The 19,879-nt window shown below is 30.1% G+C and overlaps 2 protein-coding genes across 2 annotated transcripts; one reads left to right on the forward strand and one right to left on the reverse strand.

Moving 5' to 3' along the window:
* Positions 1–2,135: 2,135 nt before the first annotated feature.
* LOC111028696 (transmembrane and ubiquitin-like domain-containing protein 1) lies at positions 2,136–4,576 on the forward strand. The gene is made up of 4 exons (XM_022307428.1): positions 2,136–2,561; positions 2,628–2,840; positions 3,691–3,958; positions 4,031–4,576. The coding sequence occupies exons 2-4, from the start codon at positions 2,630–2,632 to the stop codon at positions 4,494–4,496; spliced, it is 945 nt and encodes a 314-aa protein (XP_022163120.1). The 5' UTR covers positions 2,136–2,561; positions 2,628–2,629; the 3' UTR covers positions 4,497–4,576.
* A 684-nt stretch (positions 4,577–5,260) lies between these two features.
* Positions 5,261–16,641, reverse strand: LOC111028701 (uncharacterized protein C11orf70-like). The gene is made up of 6 exons (XM_022307433.1): positions 16,475–16,641; positions 13,538–13,619; positions 12,736–12,796; positions 11,722–11,915; positions 6,418–6,590; positions 5,261–6,297 (listed from the first exon to the last, which is right to left on the reverse strand). The coding sequence occupies exons 1-6, from the start codon at positions 16,570–16,572 to the stop codon at positions 6,096–6,098; spliced, it is 810 nt and encodes a 269-aa protein (XP_022163125.1). The 5' UTR covers positions 16,573–16,641; the 3' UTR covers positions 5,261–6,095.
* Between the last annotated feature and the right edge of the window lie 3,238 nt (positions 16,642–19,879).

Here is a 19,879-nt window from a genome sequence, read left to right on the forward strand (position 1 = left end):
AGCGTAGTTTTATTTTGAAACTTCTATATTGACCTTTGAATATATTATTATAATTGTTAATTATTTATCGGCGTATAACAGTAGCCAGTGGGCATTGAATGTAAAGTGAATTGTAGAGACACGAACCCGGGGTCCCGGAATACAATTTTTTCGATTCTTAAGAGATGAGAAGTTCCGAATTTTATTCTTGTTGATCTATATTATTATATTCAAAATAGTTACTATTTATTATATTCCACAAAATTGAAAATACTTATGCAATATTGATCATCCCCATAAATGTTTTGGAACTTAATCAATTACAATTTGGTTTTCTGTACATCATAATCACTCGATTTAACTAAATAAATTACTAGTGAACTATTCAAAATTACTTTTTCATAATAATATAGGTACGCGGTGCTAATATTCTAAAATCTTAGTCCGTGCCCAGTAATCTATAGGTACTCAATAAAAGTAATTGTTAAGTATAACCTTTATAAAGTAACTAATTATATAATACCTAATCACTCTTATTATTTATAAGAACGATAGAAGGGTAGATCTCTTTTTTTTAGGACAAAAATCTTATGATGAGTAGTCACTAATCTGATTATAGTTTATGAAATTCAACGGGGACCATTTTGTAACTATTTAATTATGTAGACAATATGTAGATGGAGTATTATACATAATATTGTAGGTAACAGTTTTGGTCAAATACTCAAAAATTATTTTTTTGTCAACAAAATAAGTATTTATAATTAAGCTATACGCAGTATAACAGCAAATTTGAAAATTATCATTTATCAGTAGATAATCAGTAATCAATTAATGATCATTTAACAACAGTCACTTTTACCCTTAGGGCTCAGATCATAGTATTAAATTTACGCTCCTACATGGTACCTATATGATCTACGCAAGGGATGGCGAACCTTTTTGTATCAGCGTGTCCAATAAAAATTTTGGTTGGATTTTGTTTTTCCTGTGTGTTAACTAGTTCGGTAACCCTTCAATTTTTTTTTTAAAAACTTTAATATTATCAAACTCTTACACATTCGTGTGTGTCAATAAAATAGTGTGCGCGTGTCATACGTTCGCCACTTCTCTGATCTACGCTATTCATCATGGGCGGAAATTGGGGTGTGCGGCTTAGCCCCCCTCCCAAATCCCAATATTACATTAGCCCCACTAAAACAGACAGCTTTTAAGTTGGGCGTGATCGAAGCCCCCCTCCCCCCATTGCTCACATTGATATTATAAATGTTAGCTCCCTGAAATTGTAATGAATTTCCTCCAATGTTATTCACCACAGATATATCTAATATTTCAGGGCCGGCTCTGGATATTTTGCGGTTTAAAAATTGTCCATAATATCTAAGGTTAAAATGCCGCCCCTAATTATCCACTTAAATGGCCACCCCGTGCAGACGCACCTCACCTCTTGCACATTTGTTCAAGCCCTACTGGTATTCACTATTTATTAGTAATTATCATTTACCCAATGTGTATTTATGTAATAACTAATAAGTTATGCGTTTTAACAGTAATAGACTAAATATCTGCTAATACAGTGTAAATGTCCATGATGTATGCCACGATTAAAGTTAAGATAACAGATAATTTTAATCGTGGTAATATATGCATCAATACACCTTGAATTTACCATAAAATTATTATTATATCAAATAGGCATTGTCTATTACCAAATGTATGCTAATTAAAAATTATTACCCTAGCTTCTACCATGAAGACATGAACTAAGATAATGTGGTCTTAGTTCGTGCATAATATAATACGCTCAGCTGGTGGATCGTGTATATAAATTATAAAACCACCTTGCCCTGGTCATAGACCGACGGACCGTAATAATTACTGATTGCTCATCAATAAAGTATTGACAGTGACGATTTGTCACGGACTGAAAGAACTATACAAACTACAAAAGCCAATACCAGCTGAAATGTAATGCTGAATACCACCACGGCACCACAGAACATTACATTCCATAATATGGAAATTGCAGCTCACGAGATAGCGGCAGTTGTAGTACCACAGTAAGTTGTAGTACGAATGGTAATTATTCATTTATTCTTGGTAGTTGGTTCTGTTGTCATGTGTTTATAGATATTCTGAGACCATGGTTTATATTATCAATAATAGATGATAATATATAAATGTACTTTTTTTTTTTATTAATTTGATGAATTATTGGAAAAATACTGAAATAGGCTGATAATTGATAGTAGTAAACTCGCAAGTCGCTCAAAAGTCAATAGTTGACGTCGAGAATTCAGATTGAATTGAAAATTATAGATTTGGCCTTCGATTTCAAGGGCTCTAACTAGTTTAATGTGTTTCGTAGTTTACTTAAAAGTTAATTCGTTTTACCGTAATCAACAACCTTGAAATTGTATAATTCAATAATAATAAAATAAAGATTGTGAATGCTGATATTTGATACTAAAATAATGAAGCACTACCTAGGTAGTTGTATTCGGTGTTAATACAATAATCATGTAAATGAGTGGGAAAAATTGAAGAACTGTAATTTTTGTCTTTTGGAGTAAAATAAAGCAGTAAGTTATATACATACCATTGGTGATAAATGCAGTGCTAATTTCTATTCATTTATAATTATGTAGCTATGGCGTTAGTGGAAGGATTTGGTGATGAAGTTATTCAGTTTTTTGGTATACTGTTCGTTGTTGTATTGATCGTATTACTATGGATGTCTACACAAGTAGCCGAAATGCAAATATTCCGTGGTGCCGTTTTTATCTTGGAAAGACGTACAAGGAGACGACACCATGATGCTACTAGGGCCACACCTGTAGTTGTTCCTAATCAAACCACGAGTAAGTTTGTTATTTATTATTCTTGATTAATACATAAGTATTGTATAGACAAAATATTCCTGAAAAATTCCTAGAAAATTAAAATTAGGTAATTAAAATTTGTCTAGTTAAACTTATTAATTAATAGGTAGATTTATATAATGATTAAATATTAAAAACAAAACAAAAAAAAATGGGTAAGTGGATGTCGCTCCGCTCTACTGTTGGTTACAACTGGGTCAGTGTAATGGATGGTGTTAAATTTAAATTCAATGATATATTTCTGAGAGGTGTTCTGGCAAATTTTCTTCTTTTCTTAAGTTTTCATATTTGAGTCAGTTTATTAAAAAATGTCTGATTTTACTTTGGGTTCCGCATATAGTTCATAGTGATTAATTAAAGTTACTAGTACTGATTTTTAAAACTCTTTAAAAATACTTTCATTTAAGTACAAGATTATTTGCATTCTTACTGAACATCAGTGGTAGATGATACTAAGTGTGAACAAATATCCTTAAAATAAATTATTAATGACTAATAATAACTAAGTTTAATTAACCAGTAGATACTTTGAAAAATAATAATTTTATATTTTATTGAATCAATGTGTAATAATCTAAATTATTCACACTAATTTTTTAATAATAAACTTTTTGCGGATGCAAATATGCAAGCCGCTATTATTGATGAATAACCTTAAACAATGTTTTTGATTTAGAGAAGATTTTTTTTATTGCGGTAACCAATAATTTTGACTACTGCTTAATATAATCATAATTAAAAGTTATTGGTTTTAGAATTACTTGATTCGCTTGCAATAATTTTATTTTTTATTGTACATGTAATGAGTTTATGTAATATATTACTTCAGGTGAACAATCGGCAACTGAAACTGTTCCATTAAATGATGTAACTCAAACAACAAATTCAACTTTAAGCAATGATAATCCTGTTGCTGCAAAAACTGATGTATCAGAAACTGAACAGTTTGATGAATCTAGTCAAAGCAATGATACCAATGATATTGAAAATGAACCACAGATTTATGAAGACTCTATAAGAATACGACTGAAGTATTTGAACGACAACTGTCGTTTGGTTCAAGGCAGACTACAAGAAACAATTGGAGTTTTCAAAAGGTATTATACAAATTGAACAATGAATGCTATCTTATAATCTTATGCGATTATGTTATGTTATTTTTATTCCAGGAGACACTTTACCAATGAGCTATCATCCAATAAAATTATTCGTTTGATATTTCAAGGAAAGGTGTTACATGATGATGAAGCATCACTAAGTAGTTGTGGACTTCATGATAATTGTGTTGTACACTGTCTTATACATCAGCCACGTCCTACAGCTAATGCTCAGCAAACCCCTGATCCTGTAAACCACAATGCTGCTGAACAAACACTACCAAACGTTATACGTCATGGTCATCGTCAACATGGACCAGTTCAACGTGAATGGAATTTGGCAACATTATTATCTGCTTTAATCACGATTATAATATCATTACTTTGGTACGCCAGAATCCAGTTCTACTCATTTTTTTCTTATACATCTACGGGTACACTGGGAATATTGACTGGAATTTTTTTGTTCACCGCCTTTCTCACTTATTTGGTGGACAGTGAAGAGCAACAACATCATCGACCACAAACTGGACATTAATATGTTATAAAGCTATATTTCAGTACATAAAATCAAAGTAAGCACAAAAGCTGGTCTCAAAATATTTTAAAATGTATGTAATAAGATTATGTAACTACACGGTTTCTAATTAATACAGCAAATATTTTACTTTTATTTGTTTTACCAAGACACTAAATATTATTTTTAAATAACTGAACTATTACTCTAAAACACTAGGTGAATTTTTTATACATGTTGTATATGTTAGTTTATTTTTTTTGTTCATTTAGAAATTATTAATATCAAATTTGCTGTGTATGAATTCTTGTATTATTCAACTCAGAAATGTTTAAACAAAATTTCTGGTCCAAATATTTCTTCTTTTGATAGTAAACAAATATTAATTCAAAGTACATTTTGCATTGTAATAAATCAATCAAAATCAATCAATCTAATGAATCTTAATATGTTATATATTTAAATGAAAAAAAAATATAATGTATATAATATATATTACTATATTAGCTTTGTTTGAGATTTAGTTGGTAAGTTTAGAATAATAATAATTGTGTTTTATTTTTTTTTTTTATACTTACCCGTTATTAAATGTATTGAATACAATTTGTTAATTAAATATATCCACAAATGTCCTACGTAATACATTTATTTGATGGTAGATATATTTTTTTTTGATATTAGTTTTAGAAATATTTTAAACTCTTTATCAATGGTTTTTATTTATGTATTATAATATTGTAGTTAATGAAGTTAGCTTATAAAAGTATTTTTAAGCATTATATGCATTTAATAAATAATATCATAAATATGTTCTACATTTGCTACAAGAGAGATTTTTAAAAAAAATATTGGTTTATTAAACTTAAGACTAAAAGGGTAGATACTTATTAGATACTTTATAAATGATATGTTAACTCAATAATTTTCTAAGAATAGAAATAAATGTTTATTCATCAAAACAAAATTGTAATTTGACTTTTTACCATTGTATGTTTAAATAATAATTGGTATTTCTTTGCATAATGTATAATGAGAACTGCCTTATTGCTGTCATTGGTTGAAAAATTCAGAACATTACTTTCATGAGTAATCTGATGGGCGATGACAACATTATTGTTAATAGAGGAGACCTCTTAATGGATCTAATTAATTATCAAATTAAAAAGAACCCACTTTATTACTTCAGCACCTACTTAAGAAATAAATAATACAAATTACAGCTCACAACCAAACTTTCTACTTGTTGGAATAGATATGTGGTGAATATTCCTTGATTATATATCAGTAATAAACTATCTAGAGATTTGCTCGTTCCAATTGGATTAAAATAAAAACGCATCATATCTTTTACATGACTCACTATCCCTGACCAGGAATCTAAATCTCACATGTCTGGGATAATATGCGGATAATTTTACACCAGTTTGGACCAATGTACCAACAAGTTTATTGTTTAACACAATTCATAATTTATTGACTAAGCGATCAGTAAAAAAAATTAAGATTTTTTTTGAAAGATGTGATTCTGTGTATTTTCAACTCTATACACCTCAAACATAAAATCTTGAAAAAAAATCGAATAAACAACATCAAAGAATAAGTGAAGAATATATTATTTTATTATGTATATATTGTGTCACCGACATTATGAAAAAATAATGCGACAGTCCGAGTTTTAGGATTTACTGTTAAATAAGCGAAACTGTACGGTATGGGATTTCTGCATTGTTTTGGAAATAAAACTGTGTCGTTAGAATCGAAAGCAACGACTTTGAACATCTTGGACGAGACTTGTATTCCGGAGCCTGGAATTTTTTCGACACTGAAACAAGCAAAACCTGAATCACCTCAAATTTACGAGAGGAATAAATTATTATTATTATTATTATTATTATCATCATAATAATTCGCAATTTATATATTATTATTATGATTTCCTCACGCAAGTAGATCTTTGTAAACGTATTTCATTGCGTCCAAATACGGTTCGATAACTACTTCGTCTTGACACCATTGGCCGCCGGTGGAGAAATGCCGCAACAGCCGAAACATGAACTCTGATCGTTCATCTTCGCTATACAACAAATATTCTTCGCATTCGTCTTCAAACAACATCTACAGAAGTTAAGATATTCATGGCTATTACTGAGTACCTATATTACTCAATCTCGGCAATATCGGATCAACGATCAATTTTATTATAATATAATTTTGTATAATATATTCATATATTCCATATTTCCATATGCTCGAGCACGCGACCCGCTTACCTATATTTCGGACATCGGTATATTATATATAGGTCTATGACCTATGTTGTAATATGATTTGGTGCCGTGATTAGATATAGGTCGTGTTAGTGAGTGGCAGGTAGTTCGACTGTGTAAGTACAAAAAGTTTTCACATACACGTCTTATGCAAATTATTTTATATGATTCCAATAGGTATATAATAATATAATATAGGTACTTGTTAATTATAATAGTAATCTGCATATATAATTAAATAATTTAAAAAATAATAAATTATACAAACCGCGGTTAAAAATGCACGATTTAGCACTATACTCCGCCATAAAAGCAATTACCTACTTCTATAGTATTTTAAAATCTATATAATTACTAATTACTAATTTGGTGTATAAAAATGGACCCTATTAACTTTGTGACGGCATCACTTGAGAACCTAACCTAACCTTTACCGATTTCATTCGTCTTTTTTAAAAATAAAAGATGTCCTCTTTTCGGAGCATGTTTTTAGGCGTAAATTTAGTCCGATATAGTTCTGGGACAGTGGTGTACACACGGGGAGGGGGGTGTGTTCGAACCCCCCCTTTAGTATTTTTTCAGTTTACGTAATTACGTAAAAATGTATAGTAAAAAAGATGACAATTTAAAAAAAAAATTAATAGTACTAATAAAAATAAATACAAAATTAAATTAAGAAAAATTCAGTGTTACCGTCACAATCGAGTTTCGATTAAAAATGTACGGCGAGAAGACCGTCATCACCGAAGTTATTATTAGATATGGGATATTCCAAATTATACTCCATTATATTATAACATATTTTAAACTGAAAAATAATTATTTAGTATTTACACAGGACAGATTAAATGGATTGACCATGTTGTCGATATACCGTGATATAAATTTAACTCCTGAAGAAGTCATGGATGAGTTGGGACGAAAACCCAGGAAAATAGACATTGTTTTATAATGAAAATAAATATTATAGTTAAACAACATATTATTTTGATTTATCAATGTATAAATGTATAATATATATTGTTATAATTTTTTATATGTAAGCCCCTCCCCCATTGAAAATAGCTGTGTACGCCACTGTTCTGGGATGAGGAAATAGCAAAAAATTAATTTTGATTAAAATAGTAATAAATAATAATACCTTTATTGGTTGCCATTGGTTAGATAGTTGGCCATGTTTATTGATATGTATTTTTTTTATGTCTTAAGGTTTTTCAATTTATTTTAAAATTTAATTTAATGTAGATTTTTGGTAAGTTTTGATAGATTAACACGTGGTGTATACCTACATGGCTATATGGTTAATTACAAGGTAAGTTCCTCAAAATCAGGGCTTGAAAACGTTTACATAACGTTATATTAGTAAAAAAACGATTGAAATAGATAACAGAAAACTAAACGGTAATATTAAACTAGATTTATACCTAAATTATCATTAAACAATTGTAGCAATAAACGACCATTTTAGTAAAACAAAAGACAAAACAAAATGATAACCAATAACTTAAAAAATCATAAAACGAAACATAACAGAAAACACGAAAAATCGTAAATTTATAAACGATCATTAAGCTTTATAGTTTATTTTCATAATTTTTACGTATTACGTTCATAAAATTAATTAATGAATATTTAATAATTATATTTTTAAAATGAACATTGACGTTATAGGCGATTTCAATAAGATTGAATTAGACGAATAGCTTATGGCATTCTATGGTTTTAATTTATTTTTAAATATGTGCCCTGTTATATTGTGTGGATATGCAGGTATAATGTAACATGTTAATTTGTACTCGGAAATCAGTGAAATCGAAAGCCGCCAATTTAAAAATAAAATAGAAAATACATGTTAAAAATAACAGAAAATGATACTTCACATAATCACATTTCAAGAACCAATCGGAATAATAGTTTTTTTTTTTATTAGCTGCTAGCAAGCTTACTATTCAGCTCAACGATTAACAATTAACAATTGAATATAGTTAATATGACAAGTAATACTACAGATAGCAACAGTAAGATTAAAAATAAATTATAAGCACAAAATAAGGTTCATATATGATATGTAAACGAAAAAAAAAAGAAAAAAGATAAATGGGATAACATATTATAATTATACTATCTAGCTGATATTGTTATGGCAATTATATGATCATGGGAGTATTTACGGGGTAGATAAGGTAGAGTTTAATTTATCTAAAATCGTCATAACTAAATCAGTGGATGTACGATGTTGGAAATTTCGCTGATAAGTTTGGATAGATCATCGGATGGTGGCTGGTTGGCTGTGACGGTGGCGTGGGGAATAATACTATAATAGTTAGAATCATAATTCATAGCTATAAAAGTGTTAACGATAAACAACTAAGATTATGAGTAAGATATACCCATGCTATTCTACGTGGAGCAACATTATTTTTATTTATTGATTATATTTATTATATTATAGCTTTTTTTATACATAGTTATTGGTTAACATGCAGTTTACAGGATTTTAATCTTTCCTTTTTTTTTAAAAAAACGGTACTTAGACTATAATTACTTAGATACACAGTATTTTACCAAAACTATCAATTATAATTATATGTATCAATTTTATCAAAGTTACATAGTTTAATTTTTGTGTCATTTTTCTTGTTAGATATCAAAATAATTTTTAAGCCTTATTAAGTAATGACAAAGTGATTTTTTATATTATAATTAAAAATATAAAAATATGTGCATTTCTTTGTCTAAATAGAAAATTGAATAATTTTTGTCTACCTTTTTTAGTTAAGAGTGCTCTACAATCTACATGACTACATCGCACATATATTGTTTTTGAAAATCTACGTAGATAACAAAATTACATGCAGTACTTTAAAATTTGAATTTAGTGGATCAAACAGCTGTAATGTGTAGAATTTGGTATATACTTCTGGTTTTATGTTTAAATTAAATTAATATTAAACATCGACAATAGACGTAATATTGAAAATTTATATTTAGTATTTACAATTATAAATTATCGTTTATAATATTGTTTTAATTGTGAAAATGTAATAGGTACTATATCATGTTTTTATTTTTAATGGTGTTAAAAATTTGAATGTAAAAATGAAAACGTATTAATTTTCAATAACGACAAACAGAATATTTGAATAACGTTTAAATTTCCAATAACGATAAACGTAAAAATATAATAACGTTTATACTGCCAATAACAATAAACATAAAAAATTTATAACGTTTTAATTTTAAGTAACGTTTAACACAAAAATTGTTTAACGGTTTGATACTAAATAACGTTAAACGAAATGTTTTTTCCAAATTCGAATTGAGCCCTGCTCAAAATGCCATCAATTAAATATTTAAATGTACTAATTTAGAAACTTAGGTCACAGAACTCCCAATGTTGCAAGTCATAAATATACATAAGAGCAAGTCCAACCGACAAGAAACGTGAAGCGCTAAGAATGAACAGAATCGATGTAGAAATGTTGCAATCCCCTCGGCAATCAATTACAGTTCACAGCAAATCATTACTATTGGACCAATGAATGTTGTGTATCCACATTACAAGGCATTTAACTATTTAAGTTTAAAAATGAACCTCCTGGATTATGTTGATTCAGTGCCAAGTGAAATATTAGAGCGGCATTGGTAGCGCCACTAGAGCAAATACAATCATTTTTCTAGCAACGTTGTGTATCAAAAATAAGCATTTCTATAAACACTATGTTTTGGGAATCATTTTTCTTTTTATTTCAGTTCGAATTGAATTTTCATACCTTAGACAAGACAACGCTAGAACGCTACAGCTAAATTTCTGTGACATATAGGCTATTTTTTGTCCGAAAATAAAACTTGAAGTGGATAAAATAGGAATAAACTGGTAGCAATGCATACAATGTTGTAATAAAAAAAAATCGTAGAAGCGACCAACTTTGTATAACTTTAATACTTTAGAGTTAAATTATACATTATGATAATAAATAATAATCATAAATCTCGCAACTGATAATATAATACTCGCATAATCACAAGCAAGTCTCACGGCCAACGTTGGTAGTGATGGCTAAAAATAAAAATATTATATGGATTACACTAAAAAGACATTTATTCATCACAATTTTTTTCCCGACAGTGCCGGAATGGCCTTTTAAAATGGGATGACTCAACAGTAATCCGTATTGTCCCATCCCCAATTGCTGTGGGGATCACTGTGACTTCCGACATCTACTCAAAAATTGTCCTTAGATATCTGTCTCTCCAAAGAACTCGGTTAAAGTTTTGCTTTTCCTTTCTTGGTTTCAACTTTTTCCTCGTCAACACTCTCTCTAATAATAACGTGAGTATAATTATGCATATACTCAATTTTATTTTCTAATCTGGCCTTCAAGTCTAGTTGTGTGAGTTTTACCATTTTATATGTAATAGTTATTGACTATTGTACATAAGTATATTCATAATAATTGTCGAGATTTATAACACCTACTCATGTTAAAATATCATAAAAAAAAATAAAAAAATGTATTTGTTAAACTTAGTTGTAATTTATTGACAAAAGTCCAAACTACTAGGTACTTACTAAGCATATACATTTACACAATACGTCTGCAATACTACAATAGAAACAAATATTGTTGAATATATAGGGAGGGAGAAGAAATACTATAATACTATTTAATAATCATAGCAAAATGTAGGAAATGTTTAGGGAGGCCTATAATTTACATAGATTTACACCAACCTTAACCAATTTACACTGATTAAGTTCTTAACTCCCAAGCAGTAAGCAATTCTTATAGGCTATAACATGGACAAACCAACCTACCTACACATAGATTGGAAAATAATTTAATTATTTTGCAGGGTAAAATGATGGTATACAGTATCATACTATATATACTATAAATGATCAAAGTATCAACCCCTATATTTGTGTACAGTGTTCGCCTAAAAATTAAAAATTAAGATACTCATACGAATTATACCATTTTTAGCTTATTTGAAATGTACATGCCGTCCTTGAACACTTCCATACACTGGCGTATCGAGTGATTATCGTTGTCACCAGATCCGCTGCAGCCGACTATGCCGTTGTTCGGGTCCAAGAGCCTGTCAAAGAACGTCATGGATGTAACGTTGCAAGGAATGGATTCGGTCTGCACTTTAGCTACTTCGCTTCCTATAAACATGATAAGAGTAACAACATGGATTTTTAAAACCACTTCAAACAAAAAATAATAATAATAGATAGTTTTATAGTTATTTACAAAAAAGTCGATAGGTATAATAATATAATAATAACAATAATAATAATAGCGTCATTGTAGTATTGTACATGAATAATCCATGGAACTGGAGTCTGGAATGAGTAGGTATAGCCGGTTTAGGTACTGAATTGAACCACGGGAGTAGAAAACTGTAATTGCCTATAAGTTATGATTGGACTGTCTGTACGACCTATAACAACTAAAATAAGTAATAATATTGTGGAATTTTTCAAGAAATGTAATGTTAAAATTCTTAAAAACTAAGTTTTAATTTAAACGTTTCGAAAAAAATATTCTAAAATGCGAGAGGTACTTAAAATTTTAAACATTCTAAATTAAATTATCAATATTTTATATATTTAATAGGTACTATAATTGACTATAAATATTAAATACGAATAGTATTTGTAATCAATGGTACTATGCGTGAATAGACAATAGTTGTATAGTATACTACATTGCTGCTATAATAGTATATATAAACATTATAAACCAGTGGCGCCGAACCTTTATTAACATACCGGGGTAAACTCTACTTGAGATTATAATATAGGTACTAATTTATGGGTATCACACATCACCCACCAAGTCAGATTAAGTGGGGCAAGCCGCCAGGAATGGTCCCGGGGCCAACTTTTTTCAAAAGTTCTCGGGTATACAGTATTTACCCCACTCGCTATGCATGTTCGGCGCCACTGATATGAACCAAATACTAAAAAATGAAATACTTGCCGACAAATTGGCTGAAACTTGCATGTACGTTATTTGCTACATTGTTATCCCGAAAGAAATCCTATAAAATAGATATTCTTATTACATTTATATGTGTATCTAGTGGTGTAGGCAAGGGGGTGGGCTAACGGGCTAAACTGCTGAAACCCCCTCCCCTTTGCCCGTATTATTATATTATGACTTTAAAAAAATATATTTATTAAGTTTCAACTGTCATTCACTACTCGCTAGTAAGCAAGAACGCTAATTCATAAACTGATATTGATCTTACCGGATCAGCTATAGATAATAAGTAATAACTAATAATACCTTTGTTTATAGGTACCCAGGTAGGTTTTTGCAAAAACATATTGTATCTGCGTACCAATTTTCCTAAAATGATCAGTAATGTTTTGGTAAAGTATGAACTATTTATATGAAAGACTTTGTGTTAAATTTTGAAGCCTTAGCGGCCAGCACTGCAGTACAAATGTAATATAATATACAGTTTTAGCTAACAATAAATTAAAAGTGGCTCTGTAAAAATTATACTAGAAAAATTGAGAAGCTGGAGTTGTATTAACATTTTCAAATACCTCATCTAAACGTCTGAAATCATTAGACATGGACAAAATAGAAATATAAATAAAATAGGAATTAATTTTCAAGCCGGAGGGCTTGAATCTAACCTAACCTATCATTGAAAAATCCTACGTATACCATACCGCCACTTTGGGTATCTATTTCCTAGTTATAATATATAATATATATTATTACGTATTATTTAATAAGATCAAAAATTAATATAATAATAGTATCAAACCAATGCAAACTGGTCAATGTCATCCGGTATAAATTCTTGATTGAACGCGTAATAATGAATATGTAAACATTTCTTCATTGACCTGTGACAAAATAACGTACACCACAGTGTAATATAGACAATAGTGTATTCAGTATTGCTATAGTCTAAAAGACATAATTATACCAAAGAGTCAACCAAACAAAATTTAAAAGACCCAAGTAAAAAAATTTACATTGGTATTTATTATATGACAGTATATTATAATTCCAATCAGTATTCAGTCATATTATTATCCGATCTACGTTTCGTCCACAGAATAGGTGTTTCATCTATTTTGTGATTCAACGATATTGTCAATATATGGCCCTGTATCCAGTGAAAATTACTATAAAGGTAAATTGTCACTTTAAGTGGTCCATTGTTTAAAATTAATAACTTGGACACTTTGTACTATTTTATAAATAAAGTATTGAAGTATATAATATTATGTAAATATAAGTACATATGGGTACCTATACAAAGGGATCCATTTATAAGGGTATACTAATATTATCACGAAAAGTATTAACTATTTTTGAATTTTTTTTTAAAGCTTTCAGATTTATACTTTTCTAAAACTGTTTGATATTTATATTTTTTTAACCCTTATATTTATTGGTAAAACCACTATCAACTTTTGATTTTCAAATGGGAACATAAAATAAAAAGGTCATAAATTAATAAAACCATTTTATTTGTAAATATTAATATTAAAATTTTTATTCTTCGTTATTTTGTTCGCGAGATACAGCTCCTCAAAGTTTGATAGTTTAAGGAGGAGTCAATTATACTATTTATTAATTTGTAAAGATCAGGAGCTATAAGCTATGCATTTGATACCGTTCAACCCAAAGTAACAATTAATAAGTGATAACTATTGTACTTTTAACCCAAATCATTTGTTAGTCTATCGACTAATTAGACATACCGAATTACGATGAATGATTAGTAGAAAACTGGTTATTTGAATGACTGGATATTTGTAGCACTATCGATTATAACAGTTCCTTAATCCACCAAACTTATTTTATTATTAATTTATTATAAGTCCTCATTTGAAAATCAAAAGTTGATAGTGGTTTCACCAATAAATATAAGGGTGAAAAAAATTTAAATATTTTTTAGAAAAGCATGAATCCAAAAGTTTTTTTAAAAAAAAATTCAAAAAAGTTAATACTTTTTGATATTATTATTAGTGTATCCTCTTAAATGGATCACCCTGGATATAATGTTATAGAGTCTGATGAGATTTAAACATTATTTTATTCATTTGATATTTAAAAATAATTTAAATATTATGTTATAAAAAGTTTATAAACAAGCCAAAATAATTAAATAACCAGTTTTTTTTTAATTTACAGGTTAGCTGGGAACAAAATATCATTACTCCGTGCTATAATATATAATATTTAACACCATATAATGGTATTTATTATTTTTTTTTTTTAACTTAATTTTTATAACATTTTTAATATAATTGGTCACGACTTCAGACTTTTTATAATAACATTTATAACTATAGGTAAGGTACCTACTACCTATACTTTATGTATATAGTTTGTAAGGTCGGAGCTGGAGGGTGGTCTGGGGCAAGGCCGTATTAGAATTATTTTTCAAGGCGAAGGGGGGGGGGGATCCAAGACATGTATATTGTAGTCTTATCAAATTTAGGTTTTGATAGTTGGTTAAAAGTAAAACAAAAAAAAATTAATCTTCATTTATTAAAATATATTAAAAATAAACAAAATTAATTTCATATCTAGTCAAATTAGGGATAATACTACAAAACATAAAAAAAATTCAGAAATAAAAATAAACAATTTACTAACTATGGATGAATGACTAAAATATGATGGCGTATAGGCGTGTATATTTGTGGTAGACGTAGAAGAATAGGAACATTTTCGGTCTAAAAAAAAGCTTATGAATAATTAATCTTTCCTTAGTTAAGTTATTAATGTAGACAATGTAGTAATTTACTAACCATAATATTATGAAATAATATAACATGCCTTTGGAAGTTTAGAAAAATAATTTAACACCACATTTTTGTTATTTCTTTTAGTATTCTTTACGATGAATTTAAAAATTCGAATTCGGTACAATTCGAATTGTTTGTCATAGTATTGACGGATTAATGTAGTAATATTGTAATAATATTTATAACTCATGAAATTAATTAAATATTATTGTTGTTAATCGTCGTCGACCGCAGCCATCGAAAGCGTACGTTGTCCATCAATAACAAACAAATCTAAGTATATTTTAATATATTATGAATTATGGTACAAAACACTATTTTGTCAAAACATTTGTAAAACATCGAAGAAATTTCGTGGAGGTTTGTCCGGACAGACCTGTCAGACCCCCACTCAGATACGGCTTTGGTTCTGGGGTCCACTCCCCCAAATTTTCAAAAGTTGAACAATAGTTTTTATATTTTGACCGTAAAAATGATAAGTGTCCAGTATCAATACAAACAAATGTTTGACCACCTTCCCTCGAATTTTGTTTTCAGTTATTGCTTTGTAATTTGTATGTAGTGGTACAAAGTATCCGCGTTTTACAGTCTGCGTTAGGTACTTACCTACAATACGCCAAATTGCCTAATATAAATAATAAAATATACCTATCATATTATGTATTTGTAATGTATTATTGTACTTAGTGTATTATATGTACCGATGTATTTGTCTATTATGTAATGCAATCCATAATTGTCCATAATTATTAATTGCCTATAGCCTATAGGTACATAAGTAGTATCATAGAACTATGGTAGTATAGATGGTACCATTGTGAATTTTTAAATTAAATACATTTTATTATACTTATATTTATCAATATGTTTAATGATTACCTATATATACTTGTACCTAATGCTATTATTAAGTTTTACATTTAAATTTTACACACCATTTGAGAAGATATCCTTGAACAATCTTGTTGTACAGTCCAACTGGTTCTTTATTAGGAAGATGATAAAATGTATAATATGCTGAAGTAGACGTCATGACGATATTATGGAAACTAGGTACTATTTATAGCGAAATATATAACATAGGTGAATAGTAAAACAACTACATACAGAGTTGTAAGTACTGCAATGAACGAATTTATCATAGATCCAACAAATATGAAACTATAGCAACTATCATTGTTAGTTTCGGTTGGTATCTAATACAATAGATTATTAGAATCTTATACTAAGTATCTATTTTTAATAGAAATTTGTAAGCAGCGGACGCAGATATAACCTCTTATATTATAGACTATAGATAGTAATATTATTATTACTATTATGTATCATCTATAGCCATGGATATAGCCCATAGAGCTATAGAGGAGGCTGGAGGACCAAATTTATTGACAACTATTAAAATTTGTATAACAGTTATGCAAGGTTGCTTGAACAATTATAAACATTTTACGAATAAATAATGAGCTAATGGTCCCTTAAAAATTATTGAACATTTGAACCATTAATTGTATACATTTTGCATGCAACCCGGGCACCCGGCATTAAGAAGGTAAGACACTAGTGTCCTGTAATGTTGTAAGCATAGATCTATGAAGTTAGTTTATGGATGTCATATGACACATTATTAGCACTCAATGAATGCATTATGTATATATAAGTCTATGGTAGTATGATCGTAAGTGCCTGTAATCATAGACGCAATTTTAGTTTTGAGCTTGGAGAGATTAAAAATACCTATTTAAATCAAATGGATCCCTGCTGGAGTAGAGCCTTTCACGGCCCACACCCCTTGTATTGATAAATCCACCTTAAATATTATTACTGTATGTAAAATACGAGTATAAGTGTACTGGACATCATGGCAGCGTTATATATTTACCATCTTTATCTTAGACCCCATACTACACTTAATATTTTAAGAGAGCTGGAGCATGATTCATTTTCGGTCAAAAATATAGCTCATGACTTCAACCACTACGCCTATATAATGTTTTGATTTTAATTTTGAACATAGATTTGAATTCTAAACTAAATTATCTATGCTTTGACAATTCATTTTCTCTTATTTCAATTTTATTTTACTTGGAAATTTACTAACAAAAAGAGTAAAATAGATTATATTCATAATTCAAATTAAAATAAATTGATGACTGATGTAGAATATGAAAAAAGTATAACAGCCAATGCATAGGAAACTTCTGTAACAGTAATCTGTTTTCAAAATCAAAATTTGGACATCCTACTGAGTTTAGTGATTGAAGTTACCGGAAGTATTTAATTCATACTACTCATGCCACCCTGACGGTACTGCTCACGCCGGTTCGGCAATTTACATCAAATCAAGCATACCCCATCACCCACTACCTTCCTACATCTCTCCTCACATACAAGCAAGTAGCGTCTCAATCGTTACTCATAATAACATACCTATTAATGTATCTGCAATTTATTGTCCTCACGGTCTCATCACCACTATTGATCATTTCTCTGAATACTTCTCTACACTGGGACATCGCTTCGTCTCAGGAGGCGATTTTAACGCGAAAAACACAACATGGGGGAATCGCACTCCCAACACCAGAGGCAGAGCATTACAGTGCTGCATAAACAATAATAACTCTTCTTCCTTAGCTCCTCCTGGACCAACCTATTGGCCCTCTCACAACAACAGACTACCCGATATTTTAGATATCTTTGTTATGAAATTACCAAGTAATATACTCAGTGACCTTACCAACCTCTACGACTTGTCCTCCGATCACACCCCAATAATTCTCAAACTAGGTTTAAACGTCCCTCCATGCCAAAATGAAACTCTCACCCCCGGTCAAACAGATTGGTCTACCTTCAAAAACATTTTAAATAAAGACATAAAACTCAACATTTCCTTAAAATCAATCGATGAAATCAACAACGCTATTAATCACCTCACAACATCCATACAAAAAGCCGAAATAGCAGCTGCAAAACCCCAAGCAAATAAAAAAACAAAAAACCAAACTCCCCCCCATATACAAGCTCTACTTACTGAGAAACGTAGAACTAGGGCACACTGGCAAAACTTTATATATCCCAACGACAAGACCAAACTCAACAAACTAAATATCCAAATAAAAAAGGAAATCCAAAAGTACAAAAGTCAATCTTACAACACTTATGTAGAATCTTTAACCACTAAAAATATGTCTCTGTGGAAAGCAACTAAAAACATATTACGAATAAACCAACCCACCCCTCCTCTTAGAAAAGAAGACAATTCATGGGCTATTACCGACACGGATAAAACTAATATCCTAGCTCAGCACCTAAAAAACTGCTTCTGTCCTCATGATATTCAACCCAGTCCCACTCAACTGGAAATAGTTGAAAACTTCCTCGAATCTCCTCTCCCAATGTATCTGCCTGCCAAAGCCACATCCCCCGAAGAAATAAACAATGTAATAAAAAAAATCCCCATCAAAAAATCCCCAGGTAATGACCTAATTACCAACTTTATAGTCAAAAACCTACCTCGCAAAGTCATAATTTATTTATCCCATTTATTTAATGCACTGTTTAGATTATCATACTTTCCTGGGGCCTGGAAACACTCTATCATAATTCTTATCCTCAAACCAAACAAACCACCTGAAAATCCAGAATCATACAGACCAATTAGCCTTCTTCCCACCATATCAAAAATTTTTGAAAAAATTTTATTAAAAAGGCTCCTCTCCATCGCCACCAATGCTAATATCATCCCACACACTCAATTTGGGTTCAGAGCCCATCATTCAACCATTCACCAACTACACCGCACCGTCGATCACATCTCCAGAGCTCTGGAAAAAAAAGAATTCTGCCCCACCGTTTTTCTCGACGTCTCTCAGGCCTTTGACCGGGTCTGGCACGACGGACTACTCTACAAATTAAAAAAGTTCCTTCCAGCCCCGTATTTCCTACTATTAAAATCCTACCTTTCAGACCGTTTCTTCACTGTTCGTCTTAAAAACAGCTACTCAGTATGTCACCCTATTAAAGCAGGCGTCCCACAAGGAAGCGACATCGCCCCTTTCCTATACTCTGTTTTCACCCATGATATCCCAAAGACTCATTACACATTCATTGGCACATACGCTGACGATACCCTAATCTCGGCGTCACATCGCGATCCAGAAATTGCTAGCTCAAGGATCCAAAATCACCTCAATATGATCAACTTATGGGCAAACCGTTGGAAAATAAAAATAAACGAAACCAAATCAACTCACGTAACATTCACTTTACGAAACTCTGTCTGCCCCCCAGTTATGCTCAACAACAATGTCCTTCCAACAGCAAATGAAGTAAAGTACTTAGGG

Source organism: Myzus persicae, unplaced genomic scaffold (genome assembly GCF_001856785.1).
Source record: "Myzus persicae strain clone G006 unplaced genomic scaffold, MPER_G0061.0, whole genome shotgun sequence".
Taxonomy (NCBI): domain Eukaryota; kingdom Metazoa; phylum Arthropoda; class Insecta; order Hemiptera; family Aphididae; genus Myzus; species Myzus persicae.